The sequence below is a fragment of the Chaetura pelagica genome, unplaced genomic scaffold (genome assembly GCF_000747805.2).
Source record: "Chaetura pelagica isolate M959 unplaced genomic scaffold, ChaPel_1.0 scaffold147, whole genome shotgun sequence".
Classification (NCBI taxonomy): Eukaryota; Metazoa; Chordata; class Aves; order Apodiformes; family Apodidae; genus Chaetura; species Chaetura pelagica.
The window spans coordinates 1,253,834-1,266,769 of NW_009954194.1; the positions used below are offsets into that span (position 1 = coordinate 1,253,834).

At 38.1% G+C, this 12,936-nt stretch overlaps 1 protein-coding gene across 1 annotated transcript in view; it reads right to left on the reverse strand.

Annotated features, from left to right (window-relative positions):
- BST1 (bone marrow stromal cell antigen 1) overlaps positions 1-12,936 on the reverse strand; it is a 14,599-nt gene that overhangs the window by 793 nt on the left and 870 nt on the right. Inside the window, exons 2-8 of the mRNA XM_010003098.1 lie at positions 10,127-10,256; positions 8,471-8,606; positions 7,898-7,980; positions 7,238-7,314; positions 5,321-5,413; positions 3,199-3,285; positions 2,639-2,698 (exon numbers count right to left, since the gene is read on the reverse strand). Coding sequence (XP_010001400.1) covers positions 2,639-2,698; positions 3,199-3,285; positions 5,321-5,413; positions 7,238-7,314; positions 7,898-7,980; positions 8,471-8,606; positions 10,127-10,256 — 666 coding nt within the window. The remainder of the gene's footprint in view (positions 1-2,638; positions 2,699-3,198; positions 3,286-5,320; positions 5,414-7,237; positions 7,315-7,897; positions 7,981-8,470; positions 8,607-10,126; positions 10,257-12,936) is intronic.

Consider the following 12,936-nt stretch of genomic DNA (forward strand, 5'->3'; position numbering starts at 1 on the left):
GGAACATAGTTCAAGCCTGGAGGGGCGTTAAGGGGCACTGTCACTGCCTAAGAAGCCCCAGGTATGTGACAGCACCTTCTAGGCCATCCCTCTGCTGCCCTGAGGCAGCCCTCTCCTTTGGTAGGCCAATGTGACAGGAGTCAGTGTGACCAAAAAAGTCACTTGCACAACTCTTTATGTTTTGGGGCTTGGAACATTATTCTGTGGAGGCTGAGAAGACATCTGTCAGTCTTGTAAGAGCAAATAGCCATGGTGAAAGGGGATGCAACAGAGCCTGCATGCCTGGCCTCACTGCTTATGAACACTGGGTGTGCACTGAGCACACACACTCTGCAAAGGAAAGCTTTTCCCAACAGATACACGCTCTTAATAGTGATACTACTACTGACCAAACTGTTCCCATGTCAGTTAATGGACCATCAGAGAGCGGGGTTCCATCCACAGAGAAAACAGATCTAGAAAATAATCATCAAATCATTTATATACATCTGCTTAAGGTTGGTTTTTTTCTGAAAGGGCTGCTAATTTCAACTGAGATGTTATTTATTGAAGAGAAGGCAGTGATTTGGGGAAGAGTGTAAGTATTCATTGGCTCAAAGTATTTTGGCTACTGAAATTTCAGGGAGAAGCAATGATAGCATTCAGAGTGGGAAGCTGTCTTGATTAGGGATAGCACAGATACAAAGTGCTTCAAGCCTATTACATTGCCATGCACACAGCGGGGGAATAGAGGCCTCAGTGAGGAAAGAAGCAAAGAAACTTCTCCTAAGGGGAATTATAACAGCTGAGTTGCTTAGTCACCCCAGGAGAGCATGAGGCTGGTGCTTAGAATATGCTAGTGATTATGTTAATTTAAGTACTGCCATGGATGAAAAGAAAGGGGTGGCTGCTCCCCTGCTTACATACTGCAAGCACTATGTGATAATACTGGAGAACTGGTATGTGCATCCCTTAGGTGAAAGGAAAAAGACACGGTTTCCAAAAGCCTTCTCATCCAGGTTTCCTCAGTTGAGGAAAGTACCCACATCACAAAACTTTGAGGGAAGTGGTTTAAAACCTGAGAGAAGAGAAGAATCTTCTGTTAAGAGTTCACTATATTGTATTTTTTTAAGTTCTGTGAAGACTTTTTTCCTCCAGTTTGTTAACATTGTAACCACATTCACAGCTGAAATGGTGCATGGGACAACTCTATTATCCTTTGACACATGAACAAATGCCTTAGCATTCACTGTCAGATCAAGGAAACCCACCATGGAAGTGGTATCCAGTAACAAACACACACCTTAACAGGACTGGAATCCTATTCTATGATTTATTATCTAGAAAGAGTCTGGAGCTATCAGTGGTATCTGAAATGCCACTGTTTACATCATACATTTATAGCTCACATTTATAGATTGGTGCTGGGATGTAATTTGGATGTAAGAAGGAATGTTGTCACACAGCACGATGAATAAAAACTTTCTGTGACCAGCAGGAACAGAGAATACTCATTTTCTCTGTAAGGACGTATTAAAAACCACAGATGTATTAAAATACTACTGAAAGTGATGCACAGCTCCTTTTCTGTACTGCATGAGGGACTACTGCCACATAACCAGAGGCAGACAAGCAGGAGTCACACCTCTCTGCTGCCATAACCAAGGGCAGCAAAGCAGGTTTTTCTAGCAGAAGTTATCATTGCAGTGTTACATGGATATTAACATACAGAAGGTTTGCAGGTACTTGAATTAGGGCAGAAAGGACAGTAGGAGATAGGAGGTGGCCAAAAATACGGGTTATGCATAAAAGTAGTATAACTAGAGAACAACTTTTAGGCATCTATGTATCCTGCAGCTTTCCAAACTGTGAGGAAGTTCTTGTATTCACATGTTCAAGTACCTTATGTGTACCTATCCATGTAACAGCATATAGATTAAGAAGCTGGCCACAACTAGACACTGTCATCTTTACTGTAATTTCACTGACATACATAATAAATTAATTTTTTCCTCTTTATATAATAAAGAAAAATATGGATAGGAAAGGAAACTATTAAAACCTTGTTTGGGAGTGATGCTTGCTAATTGAGAAAAATGTATTTTAGATGTAATCTGCATTCTCTGCAGATAACCTACTGGCCCAAGGTAAATACATTAAATATAGAAATTGGGTTTGTACAGAAAACAGAAGATGAAAAAAAAACAACTTCCTCAAAATTTGGAAATGAAAGTTCCAGTAGCTGGAGAAATGTCCTTTAGATCTGTTGCCATTTGACTTACAATTTCATTATTCTAGGAAGAATATTGATGAAAACAATTTCAAATTTGTATGATTTTGCATCAGAACACTGGCGTTTACAAACTTCATTCATACCATCAGTATGAATGACTGTGTGACTGTGTGACTGGTGTGACTGGTGGGAACTGATTAACACCAAATTTGGAACAGCAGGTGCTGACAGACAGTTGTGCACAGTATGTAGACAGAAACCCCTTTCTCAATCCACAGTAAGTAATACATTCAAGAATACACTGCATACACTGCATATGGGTGATAAATAATAGATGTCAGAGGTGGAATCTGTTGAACTGTTGACTTCTGCATTGTTTATTTGATTGTAATGACAGTGAGGATGGATTGGACTTCTTTTACTTACGATGAAAGGATGCACTTAGAATCATCAGGATAATCCAGACAGAGTAAGAACACTACAGGCCTGTGAATATATAACTTTATTTAGCAGCCTTCAGACAGAAAACTGAGGAAAACAACAGAAAAAATGAAACAAACTCAACAGTATAATCATGTCTAAATCTTCCCTTTAATTACATTTATCTTACGATTTCCTGTGGATAACTAGAGCTGTGAATACTACTGGGAAAAACTAGTAATTCTGCAGGCTGGTTTTAACTGCTGTTTAGATTTTCTATCCAAATAAAGATTTTACAGTGAAGCAGAATACATGAGGCCATCTTCTGTGTCTAACACTGGTTAAGTACAGTGGTGCACTTAATTATACAGTGTGGTTTAGTGTTTTGCTCAATTCATGAATGAAAAATGCTAAGTCTGAAAAATGTGACCTCGTCCATCCAATGTATCAGTCTCTTACTAAAGACACAATATTAATGGCACTTAAGTTTTGGATGGTAAGAAATAATTTTAAATAGATGAGATGCTTCTGTAAATGCACCATATTAATGAAGAATTTTCACTTACTTGTAATTGTCAGTGCAGGTGACATCATAACCAAGGGTTGTCAGCCTGTTTTCTAATATCTTTACAGTATGAATTCCACAAGAATCTCTGTGAGAGAGAATTCTAATATTATTGCAAGTCTTTTATTATCTAATTTCCTTTCACTGAACTTGATGGAATTAGTGAAGTAAATCCGCATTGCTTTCCCTCTTCTATATTCCTTAACACCTACAGAAAACTGGTGTGCGTTGCTATTTATAATTCTTCGTTTGCTTACGGTCATTTAACATTTTATACTCATTTTGCAGAGACTGGAAGATTTGCTTCAGCAAGTGTAGCATTTGCAGATTCTATTAACCAATATTCCCACCTTTAATATTTCACTCAACAAACAAAAAAAGAGCTAAACAGTTTTGTAAAGTAGTGAGTGTTTAATTTGTAATATTCTTTGGCAGCTGTGTATGTGGTGCCAAAGCTCTTTACAGAATAAGTTGGTTATTATAAAATAGAATGATTATTTTTAGAAGCTTGTACTCTCTCTTGAATACAGAACAACACAAAAAGACAATGAGAGAGAAAAAACACAGAAACAATCCTAAACCCAGCTTCTGTGTCTAGCACTGTTTTTTAAATTTCTGGCTCAAATAGCTAAAGAAAGTTTAGCATAGTACAGAACCTACTGAGATATCTAAAATTTGCACCAAAGTCAGTGCTACTTACCCCATGGTCAGTAAAATACTCACAACTCTAAAGAAATAATAAGGGGACCAAGAAAATAACTGTAAAAAGCAATTAATAAAAATACACAAATATTCCTGTGCATCCAGACAAGCACAAACTGAAAAATAATATTTGCTGCTTAATTTTTCTTTGTAATACGGGCAACTTTTGCAAAGGTGAGCTTGTATGGGGGGAGGGGTTGGGTTTATTTTGTTTTGGTTTTTTGTGGGAGTTTTGGGGGGTTTTGTTTGTTTGTTTGTTTTTTTCCCAAAGTGCAATTTAAAGATAAAGGCTGAAAACCACTAATCTGAATAGATTCCACAGTTCATAGCTCCACAGCTTCATAGACTCCACAGCACTAGGTTAAATATCACCATGCCAAAATTGAGTGGAAGAGAAGCAAAGAGATGAGATGTCAAAGGGAAATGACACAAAATCAATGGATGCAAATAAAAAGTGCTGAGTAGCAAGAACGTACACCTCATGTTCCTGAGAATGCAGATGACACCAGGGATTCAGCCACCAGTGGTGAACAGGGTGACATCTGAGCTTATTTCTCTGGCCTTCAGTCAGGGGAGTTTTAAGACCAATGAAATGCCACCAGGTTATATTCAACTGCGGGAACCCTGTGCGTGGTTGGGGTAAAACTGATTTCTTCTGTTCCTCTACCCTTGATTAATCTATGCACATCTCGAGGGACCCCCACAAAAGATACCATTAATACACTATTTAATTCTTCCTTTAATCAGTCCCAAACAAGGCCTAATTTCTGGCCAAATGATTTAATTTATTTTAGCTTCAGAGTCCAGTTTCCATTATGTTTCTGTTAAAATCATCACTTGGTCTTTGGCTATTTACCAATAGGTTGTTCTATTTAGACTGATCTGTTTTGATTTTTTTATTTGTTTGTTATTTGTTTTTGTGTTTTTTAAATTAAACTAACAGCAAAATTATACCTTTTTAAAGCCTACTTTTTATATTAGATTAATTTTAAGTATTGAGAGAAGATGAGCCCCCCAGTCGTATTTCTCTGCTTCTAACAATTTTAAAACAGTTAAGACAGGTGCAAATTAAAATAATACATATGGCAAGGCAAAATAAATATTTCATGTCAGCATTTAATCTGAAATTCAGATTTACTCTTTTTTTAGTAAAACTGTGTGCTATATCTTCACTCAAGATACGAGATACACATGCACTTCCCTTTACCTAAGACTGGACTACATACATAATATTAGCATTTATTTATATTTTGGTAATTCTGCTATTCTTATACTCTTTGGGAATGGCAGGGTGTGCTTTCTGTGATAGTGAAAGCATTTTAAGTTTTAATTGCTATACAGTTATACTCAAACAGAAAGCTAAGGTGAAATTTTAAAGACATCCAAAAAGGAAAAGTTAATTTTTTTGGAAGACAACTTACATATCTGGTCCTTCAATATCATCCACAACCCAGATTACAATTTGTGTGATTTTGTCTTTCTGGAGATTAGGTATTTCATAATCTGCAAAAAAACTGATTAAAAAAAAATAATTAGAATTATAAGGAACACAAAAAAGAAATAATATTTTTTCCATTTGCATTAATCAAGGCTCTGATCATGCTGTAGGATATGGGCTTACTCCATTTTACATTTATATCTTCTGATTACAATCAGTCCCAATTTAGAGCATGAAAAATTCGATTCACATTCTGAATGTCCTCAAAGGGCAAAGCTATTCAGTAAGAAGTTTTGTTTTCATATTTGTAATCTTAGAGGGGCGCAGCTGAAACAAACTTACAACTCAGAGGTGAACGAGAATGAAGTCAACTGCAAAAAAATGAAAAATCAAACCAAAAACCATTTGAAACCTAGTAAAAAAGGGAAAAGGTCATTCTTGCAGTTACTGCTTTTAGACACAAGACAATTTGTCTCTAAAGAAAAACATCACAACAGCCACAAGGCAAACAGCTGACTTTATAATGATATAAGTGTACAAACTGTAAAAAAGGATAAACTTTGGAAGTGGCTTTGAAATGCTTGAAAACAGATCAGAGAGATGCTTGGGAACAGGTAGAACTTTCAGATTACTTTCTGCTATTAATTATTCATCTCTAAGCATCTTTCAAACAAGGTCCCTTAAAAAAAAACAGTCATAAATGGACCAGAACACATTAAAGAAAACAGATTGAGTAATTTTCTTTGTTTTTTTTTCTTGGCAGGCTGTATTCCAGAGGCGGAGATTTCACTGGTCAGAACACCACCAGACAGGCAATCCAGGGAACTGATGAAAATAATTAGTTTATGTTTAAGAGGTTCCTCAAATAAGGAATCTGTACTGGATTCTGGGCATTGACTTGCTGCCTGGTAGTATCATCTGCAGACAGTCCCAGCTGACTACTTGATCAACCCAAGGAGACCATCTACTTGATTAGCTGAAAGCTGTATAAAGAGATGGACCTTTAGGGGGACAAAAGTAATTAGGCATTATGGAACAGATGGTTCTTGTTTCTCTTCTATGTGGAGATAAAATTAAATTTTCAATGATTGTTTTTAGTCCTCAGTGAGTATACAAGAGGAGGATTTGTTCTATGTTTTTTTTAAAATATTTTTTTTAATCTGCCTTGGACAGCATAGTTACTGAGGTAAGGGAAGATGTATTTTTTATCAAAGGCGGGCAGTCACTACAGCTACATATTCAGTAAATGTTTGTAAGGGTGCAGTTTTATAATGAATTTTAAATATAAGCTCAGATGAACTTCTGCATAGTGGTACACTTGCAAATCAGGGAAAACACATCTGTCCCTAATATACAAGGGAATAAGGAGAAGAGGAAGCTAATCTTTGTTAATATGTTTCTCAATGAGCTTTTTTGCTTTCTTAAACCATAATGGATCTCAGACTACCTCTTGTCTTGGTCCTGGAGAAATAACAGGCACTTTCCCTATAGAACTTTTCAACTTTGCTCCTAGGACTGACAGAGGCTGCACTCCTTGTAAGGACGTTCTCCCTGGAGATGTCCCTCAATGGAAATTTTGCAGTGCTTATCTTTTTGAAGACAAACACATTTTGCTACAGTATTTTGGCTGACTTGAAGACTTTTTTCAAAAGGCATTTATCCTGCTTGCCACAGCAGTTTGTAAAATGCAGGAGTCAAAAGGATTGTTTTAATCCATTTCATGTTAATTCCTACAGCTGGGGACAATTGACAGTTGTCCCAACAACTCAGCAGATGTAGGTGCAACAGGCTCTTCCAGCTGCACTTCTCATGCTTTCTGCAGCAGAAGACCCAAACAACTGCTTGACCCCTTTTTTACAGGGATCAGACCTTGTACACATAAATAAATCAGTTTTCTTACCCTGGCACTGGATAAGCTCCTCCAGCTGCAGAACCATTCAACAAGACGTGTATCACCCCAGAACTCTGCTGCGCATACTGCAATACGTAACAGGTTTTGATCTTACAGATTTGTCATATGACTTAGTATTGTAATGCAAGCAACAATGACCAAGGAAAGAATTTTACCAAGAAGAATATCAGAATTGTAATAACAGTATCAAACTAACACCCTAGCAGGTCACTGCAGTAGAGAGGACAAGAACTAAACAGCCAGTGCATTAATTCAATGCATCTTCTCAAACTATTTTCTCAAACCTAGGAAGAAAGCATTTTGGTACTCTGTGCTGGATGTGAGCTGTGAATAAAGGCTGTCAAATCTCACTTTAGGACATGTATTCAGCTTGACAACTAGTATGCTTATAGTGCTCAATGTATTATTAATGTGTATTTATAAAGCTAACACAGAATTTTAACACATTATCAAGCTAAGGTGAAGATGAGGCTCCTCTTGCTAAAACACTGTACCCAGTTAAAAAAAGTGTATTTGTATCAGAGGAAAAAATCTAGCACAGTTACAGACTTAAATCTGTTTTCATTTGCGATGTTTTCCTGAACCACTCAGGACACACTCACTAATGTATGAACTCAGGACTAAAGTCAGGACTAATGCACTATTTACAGTGATAGATGCCATCCTCCAGAAAGATTCCACTGGATTGTTTTCACATTCTTCCGTGGTAGGGCAAGATTCATAGTCCAGTTCTGCAGAAAAGCATTTGATTAGTGCTATTAGAAAGATGATAACAACCATAAGAAGTTACCTTAGAAAGCATTTAAATGTGTTCCTGCATTACTCACTGAACATACAAGATGGTCTGACAACACACTGAAAACTGACAGTTGTATTTTTTTCCTATCATTTTCCATCCTTTGCAGTTTATACGGTGACATTCTGTGGATTCAACACTTTTGCTGAAACAGCTCTAACTGTATACTTGGGATGCAAAGAGTCCTCTGCATCCTCTAAGAGGACTAAGAAAGAGGTTTATCTCCATGCAGCACTGTTTAAATTTTACTGTGTGCTCCCCTGGCTGCTATATTAAATATTCACACAAAACAGAAGAGAATGAGACAGTGAAGCTACCCCTGATTTTTCTTGGGGTAAGAGCAAAGTTTGCTCTGCCAGAACACAGAAATTGGTCTCTATTACTGTTTTACAGACAGATATTTAATATAGTACCCATCGCCTTACCAGTGCTGTTTGCCTGTCCACACCAGTTTAGAAAGTCTGCAAAGTAGCCAAACAGGGTGTCACCCACAGACATGTAGCGATGGCCTCTGTCAGCAAAGCTATTGACTAGCAGCTGATTATTTTCCCAGAAGAGAGACTATATTAAAAAACAAGGGACAAAAAAACAGAATAAATGAACCATCACTTGGACATGAACACAATGAGATTATGAAGTGTTGAAAACAGTGTAAGACATGTTTTAGTATTTCTTTCAAAATCAAGCTAATAACCAGAAATGTTAGCTACCTTTCTAGAAGAACAAAGTGGGGTTGAACAAAGTGGGGACTTTTCCAGTAGTGTAAATTCTGATCATTTGAGGCTTGAGGTGCATTCATCCCATGATGGGAATAGATGCAGACCTACATTAAATACAGTTAGGGCTAGCTTTGCCTTCCTCAGCAGACAGATTTAGGAAAAGGAAGAAAAAAGAGAAGACAGATATTTATAGACCAGATGAATCTTACCAGAATTCTGACATGCTGCTGTGTTGCTTTATGGTGTGAAAAAATCTTATGTCTGGCTGTTATTTCTTTGTTTGCAAAACTCTTTCATAAATTCAACTATGTTAACAGGAATATTTGTTGGTTTAGCTTGTATCATTTAGAGATAAGAAATTGTTGCAGACTGTTTTAATAAACAACGGATATGTGAGCAATCCTGTTTTTACTGATAGAACACCTGGGCCTCAACAACCGAGGATTCTCTCATGAGAACCAGTTGATAAAACTGAGCTAACGAAGTAAACATCCAAACGTGCCAGAGGAGGAGATGGGGTAGAGAGTCCTGATTGAGCCTGGGCCAAGGAGCCAGTCACTGTTCAGACCGTGGCAGGCTCTAGTACAACTGACCAATCATAAGTGCAACCCTGGACATGCAAAATCTGGGCTAAGGGTATATAAGTGCCTGTAATTTCTAATAAAGTTGGAGTTTGCTCTATCAATCATATTGATTGTCTTGCATTCTTCCCTCGCTGGAATACACCTCCACTAGCCGGCCAGGCACACCGACAAGAAATAAGTAGGAATAATAATGCTAGAAGAAAGACTTCTTTAAAGCACAACCTTTTAGAGAAGGCCAAAGCACACATTCTGATATGACAGCATGAAGAGCCTTGGTTTTGCACTTTCACAGTTCTCTGCAACTGCCAGCTCATCAAACCCTTATTTCTTAATAGCATATAATGTCGTCCTATCTCGTTTCTGCTTATGCTTGTTTAACATGTAAATGTTTAACTTGTAATTTCCTTGAGACTTGGCTATGAGGAGTGGAAGCAAAAGATGATAGCAAGTGCAGGCTTTGTCAGCAGAGCACCTAACTTGAGGAAAAGTAGAAGTGGAAGTTCAGGAATAGCAACGGAGTTCCTGGCATGGCAGGAAAAAGGAGGGATCTTTGTAGAATGAAAACAGAGAAGTTGCTGAGAAGTTAATGCATAAAATAAATGCAGCCAAACACACTGAAAAATGCCATGAAGCTCAAGCCTAGTTTGTAAACTACAGACAGGCCAAAAATAATGAATCCTAACTCAGCTGCAGAATGATTCTTGGTCAATTTTTAACTGTGTCATGGAAAATCTGCTGGAAGTCACAGGACAGTTAACATAACACCAAGAATCATTACCTTGTTAGGTGGAATTGCGTGCAATGACAGGTTGATAAATAATTCGTAGTCCTCAGGTAGAATGCTGCAAGGATCCTTGTTAATAAATGCATTTTTAAACGCTTCCCAGATTTCTGAACAATTCTTCTCACTGTAATCATTGAAACAAACAAATAGCAGAATTATTTTTCCAAAGCAAAGACAGAAAGTAATTTATTCCCAACTTCTTTAGATTTCCAAATTAAAAGCCTCACAAGTTTAAGATAGAAAACTGAAGTGAAAGTGGCAGAAAACCTGCAACCCAGGAAGAACATACAGGTCTTGTATTTTCCTGACTTGTAACAGCAGCAGATTGGGAAGAAGTAGCAATGAAGATAGTAGTGTGGAGTTAGAAATACATAGTAATTCAACAAAAACCTTAGAAAAGTACAGTGTACAAAGCGAGTTTTCTGCCCAGCATTGCAGAAATACTAAAGAAAAGAGTTTTCTTTTACATTTTCCAAATTCAAAATGCCATTTCAATTGAAGTGTAGCTGAATGTGCAAAGCAACAGGAATGTAAAATTAATCTTAAAGCATCAAATTCAAGTGCAGGAGCAGTTACTAAAAAGTTTCAATGGTAGCATAATGGTTTCGACAAAGAGATTACTTCTGTGTATATAGGCCCTAGGATTATGCAGCTTTCCCTTGCTGAAATCAGTATGGTGACAGTGTGGGACATGTGCTGTCACAGTGCAGTAGCTACAAGAATCTTCTTAGGATTCAACATTTAAACTGCTCATGTAGAGGGCCTGAAATAAGATGCTAGGCTGTGCACTTTGACAGTCCCCTTCTGCCAACTCTGTCTTGGAAACAACGATCACCCACAGAGGCACAGGCCAGGCCACCAAGGGATGGAGGTGTCCGTCTCATCTGTCACAGCTCTGAGCCTGCCTGGAGTGATTAGAAAGGGAATTTCCAATTTCACCACTTCCCCATAGTATCTTTCCCACATAGGTGGTTATGCCTATCCTGTAACACTGCAGAACAGATTAGGATGATTATTATCTTTCATGGGGAAGTTGAACCAAAGTGCTTTTGAGAAGCGAAAAATGTTACTAGGAAGAAACATGCTGTTTTCCCTTTTTTAAAAGCCAGGAACCTATTTTTGATCCTGAGATTAGGTATTTCATAATCTGCAAAAAAAAAAAAATTAAAAAAATCTGATTAAAGAAAAAAATCTTTAGAACTAAAAAAGAACACAAAAAAATTATTTTTTTTTTCATTTGCATTAATCAAGCCTCTGATCATGCTGTAGGATATGGGCTTACTCCATTTTACATTTATATCTTCTTATTACAATCAGTCCCAACTTAGAGCAGAATAAGTCTGATTCATATTCTGAATGTCCTCAAAGGGAAAAGGTATTCAGTAAGAAGTTTTGGTTTTATATTGTAATCTTAGAGGGGCGCAGCTGAAACAAACTTACAACTCAGAGGTGAATGAGAATGAAGTGAACTGCAAAAAAATGCAAAATCAAACCAAAACCCATTTGCTACCTAGTAAAAAAAGGGAAAAGGTCATTCTTGCAGTTACTGCTTTTAGACACAAGACAATTTTGCTTTAAAGAAAAACATAACAACAGCCACAAGGCAAATACATTTTTGGTACAAAATCACAGCAACTGGAACATGAACTATTTCCTAGGATAGATGAGACCATGAAAGAGAAACTTCCATCCTCGGCTTAGGGAATCTTTCACTTGATTGCTTTGTGTAAATTGACTTTTTAGGTATTTAAATAACAATTAAAACAAGACAACTCAAGCACAGAATGGGCTGGAAGGGACCTTAAGGATTATCTAGTTCCAACTCCACTGCCATGGGCAGGGACATCTCTCCCTAGACCAGGTTGCTCAAAGCCCCATCCAACCTGGCCTTGAACAGCTCCAGGGAGGGGGCATTTACCACCTCTCTGAGCAGCCTGTGCCAGTGTCTCACCACCCTCAGAGGAGAGAATTTCCTCTAATGTCTAATCCAACAATGCCAAATCCAAAGGATGCGTTTGTCTGTAAGTACATCTGTGAGATGTAGCCTAGATGTGCTCTGGTTTCCCTGTCATGGGCCTTCTTAAATGTCTCCATCTGGGCTGAGGTGTCTCTTAGCCACTTGAACTGTTCTGAGACTCCTCAGAGTAGAAGGGACTGTCAGTTGTCCCCTCCGGGGTGAGACCAGTGGTGGCAATGGGACAACCACCCTGTCCTCCTGGTGCCTGCAGGCAAACTACTGGTGCTCTGGTGTGGAAGGTCAAGACATGGTGGTTGTCAGTGTCTGTTGGCAGCCAGACAAGACCTGAAGTGAGCACGTTAACTGAAACTTTTGGAGAAGTGGAACAGGAGGAAGTGGGTACTGAGAGCTGCCCTCTCTGGACAGCGCTGGTGCAGCGGTGGCTGGTCAGAGACCAGTGGCAGCAACAGCAGGTTTGCCTGTCAGTCCAAGCTTGTCTTAAACACTTAGGGGAAAATATAACCAAAAATCAAGATTCCAAGTATTTAAAACTCATTTTTCCATTCATGAACATGTGATTGCCAGCAGAAGTGCAGCTTCCTCCAAAATGTAAGGGAATCTCTAACTGGCTGAGTCAGACAATGTGGAGGAACAATAAGTGTAAAATGGGCTTCAGTAAACTGAGTTTTTAACTGACTTGTATCACTAAAGAAGTCTGCCAACTACATTCATATTGTGTAAATGAGCACTCTTACCTTCCTGTTTTGCATCAGGAACTGGAAAAGCAAGGTTGGGGGATGGAGGTGGTATTTGTTGAGATTGTGCAACATAATCTAATGCCCTTTAA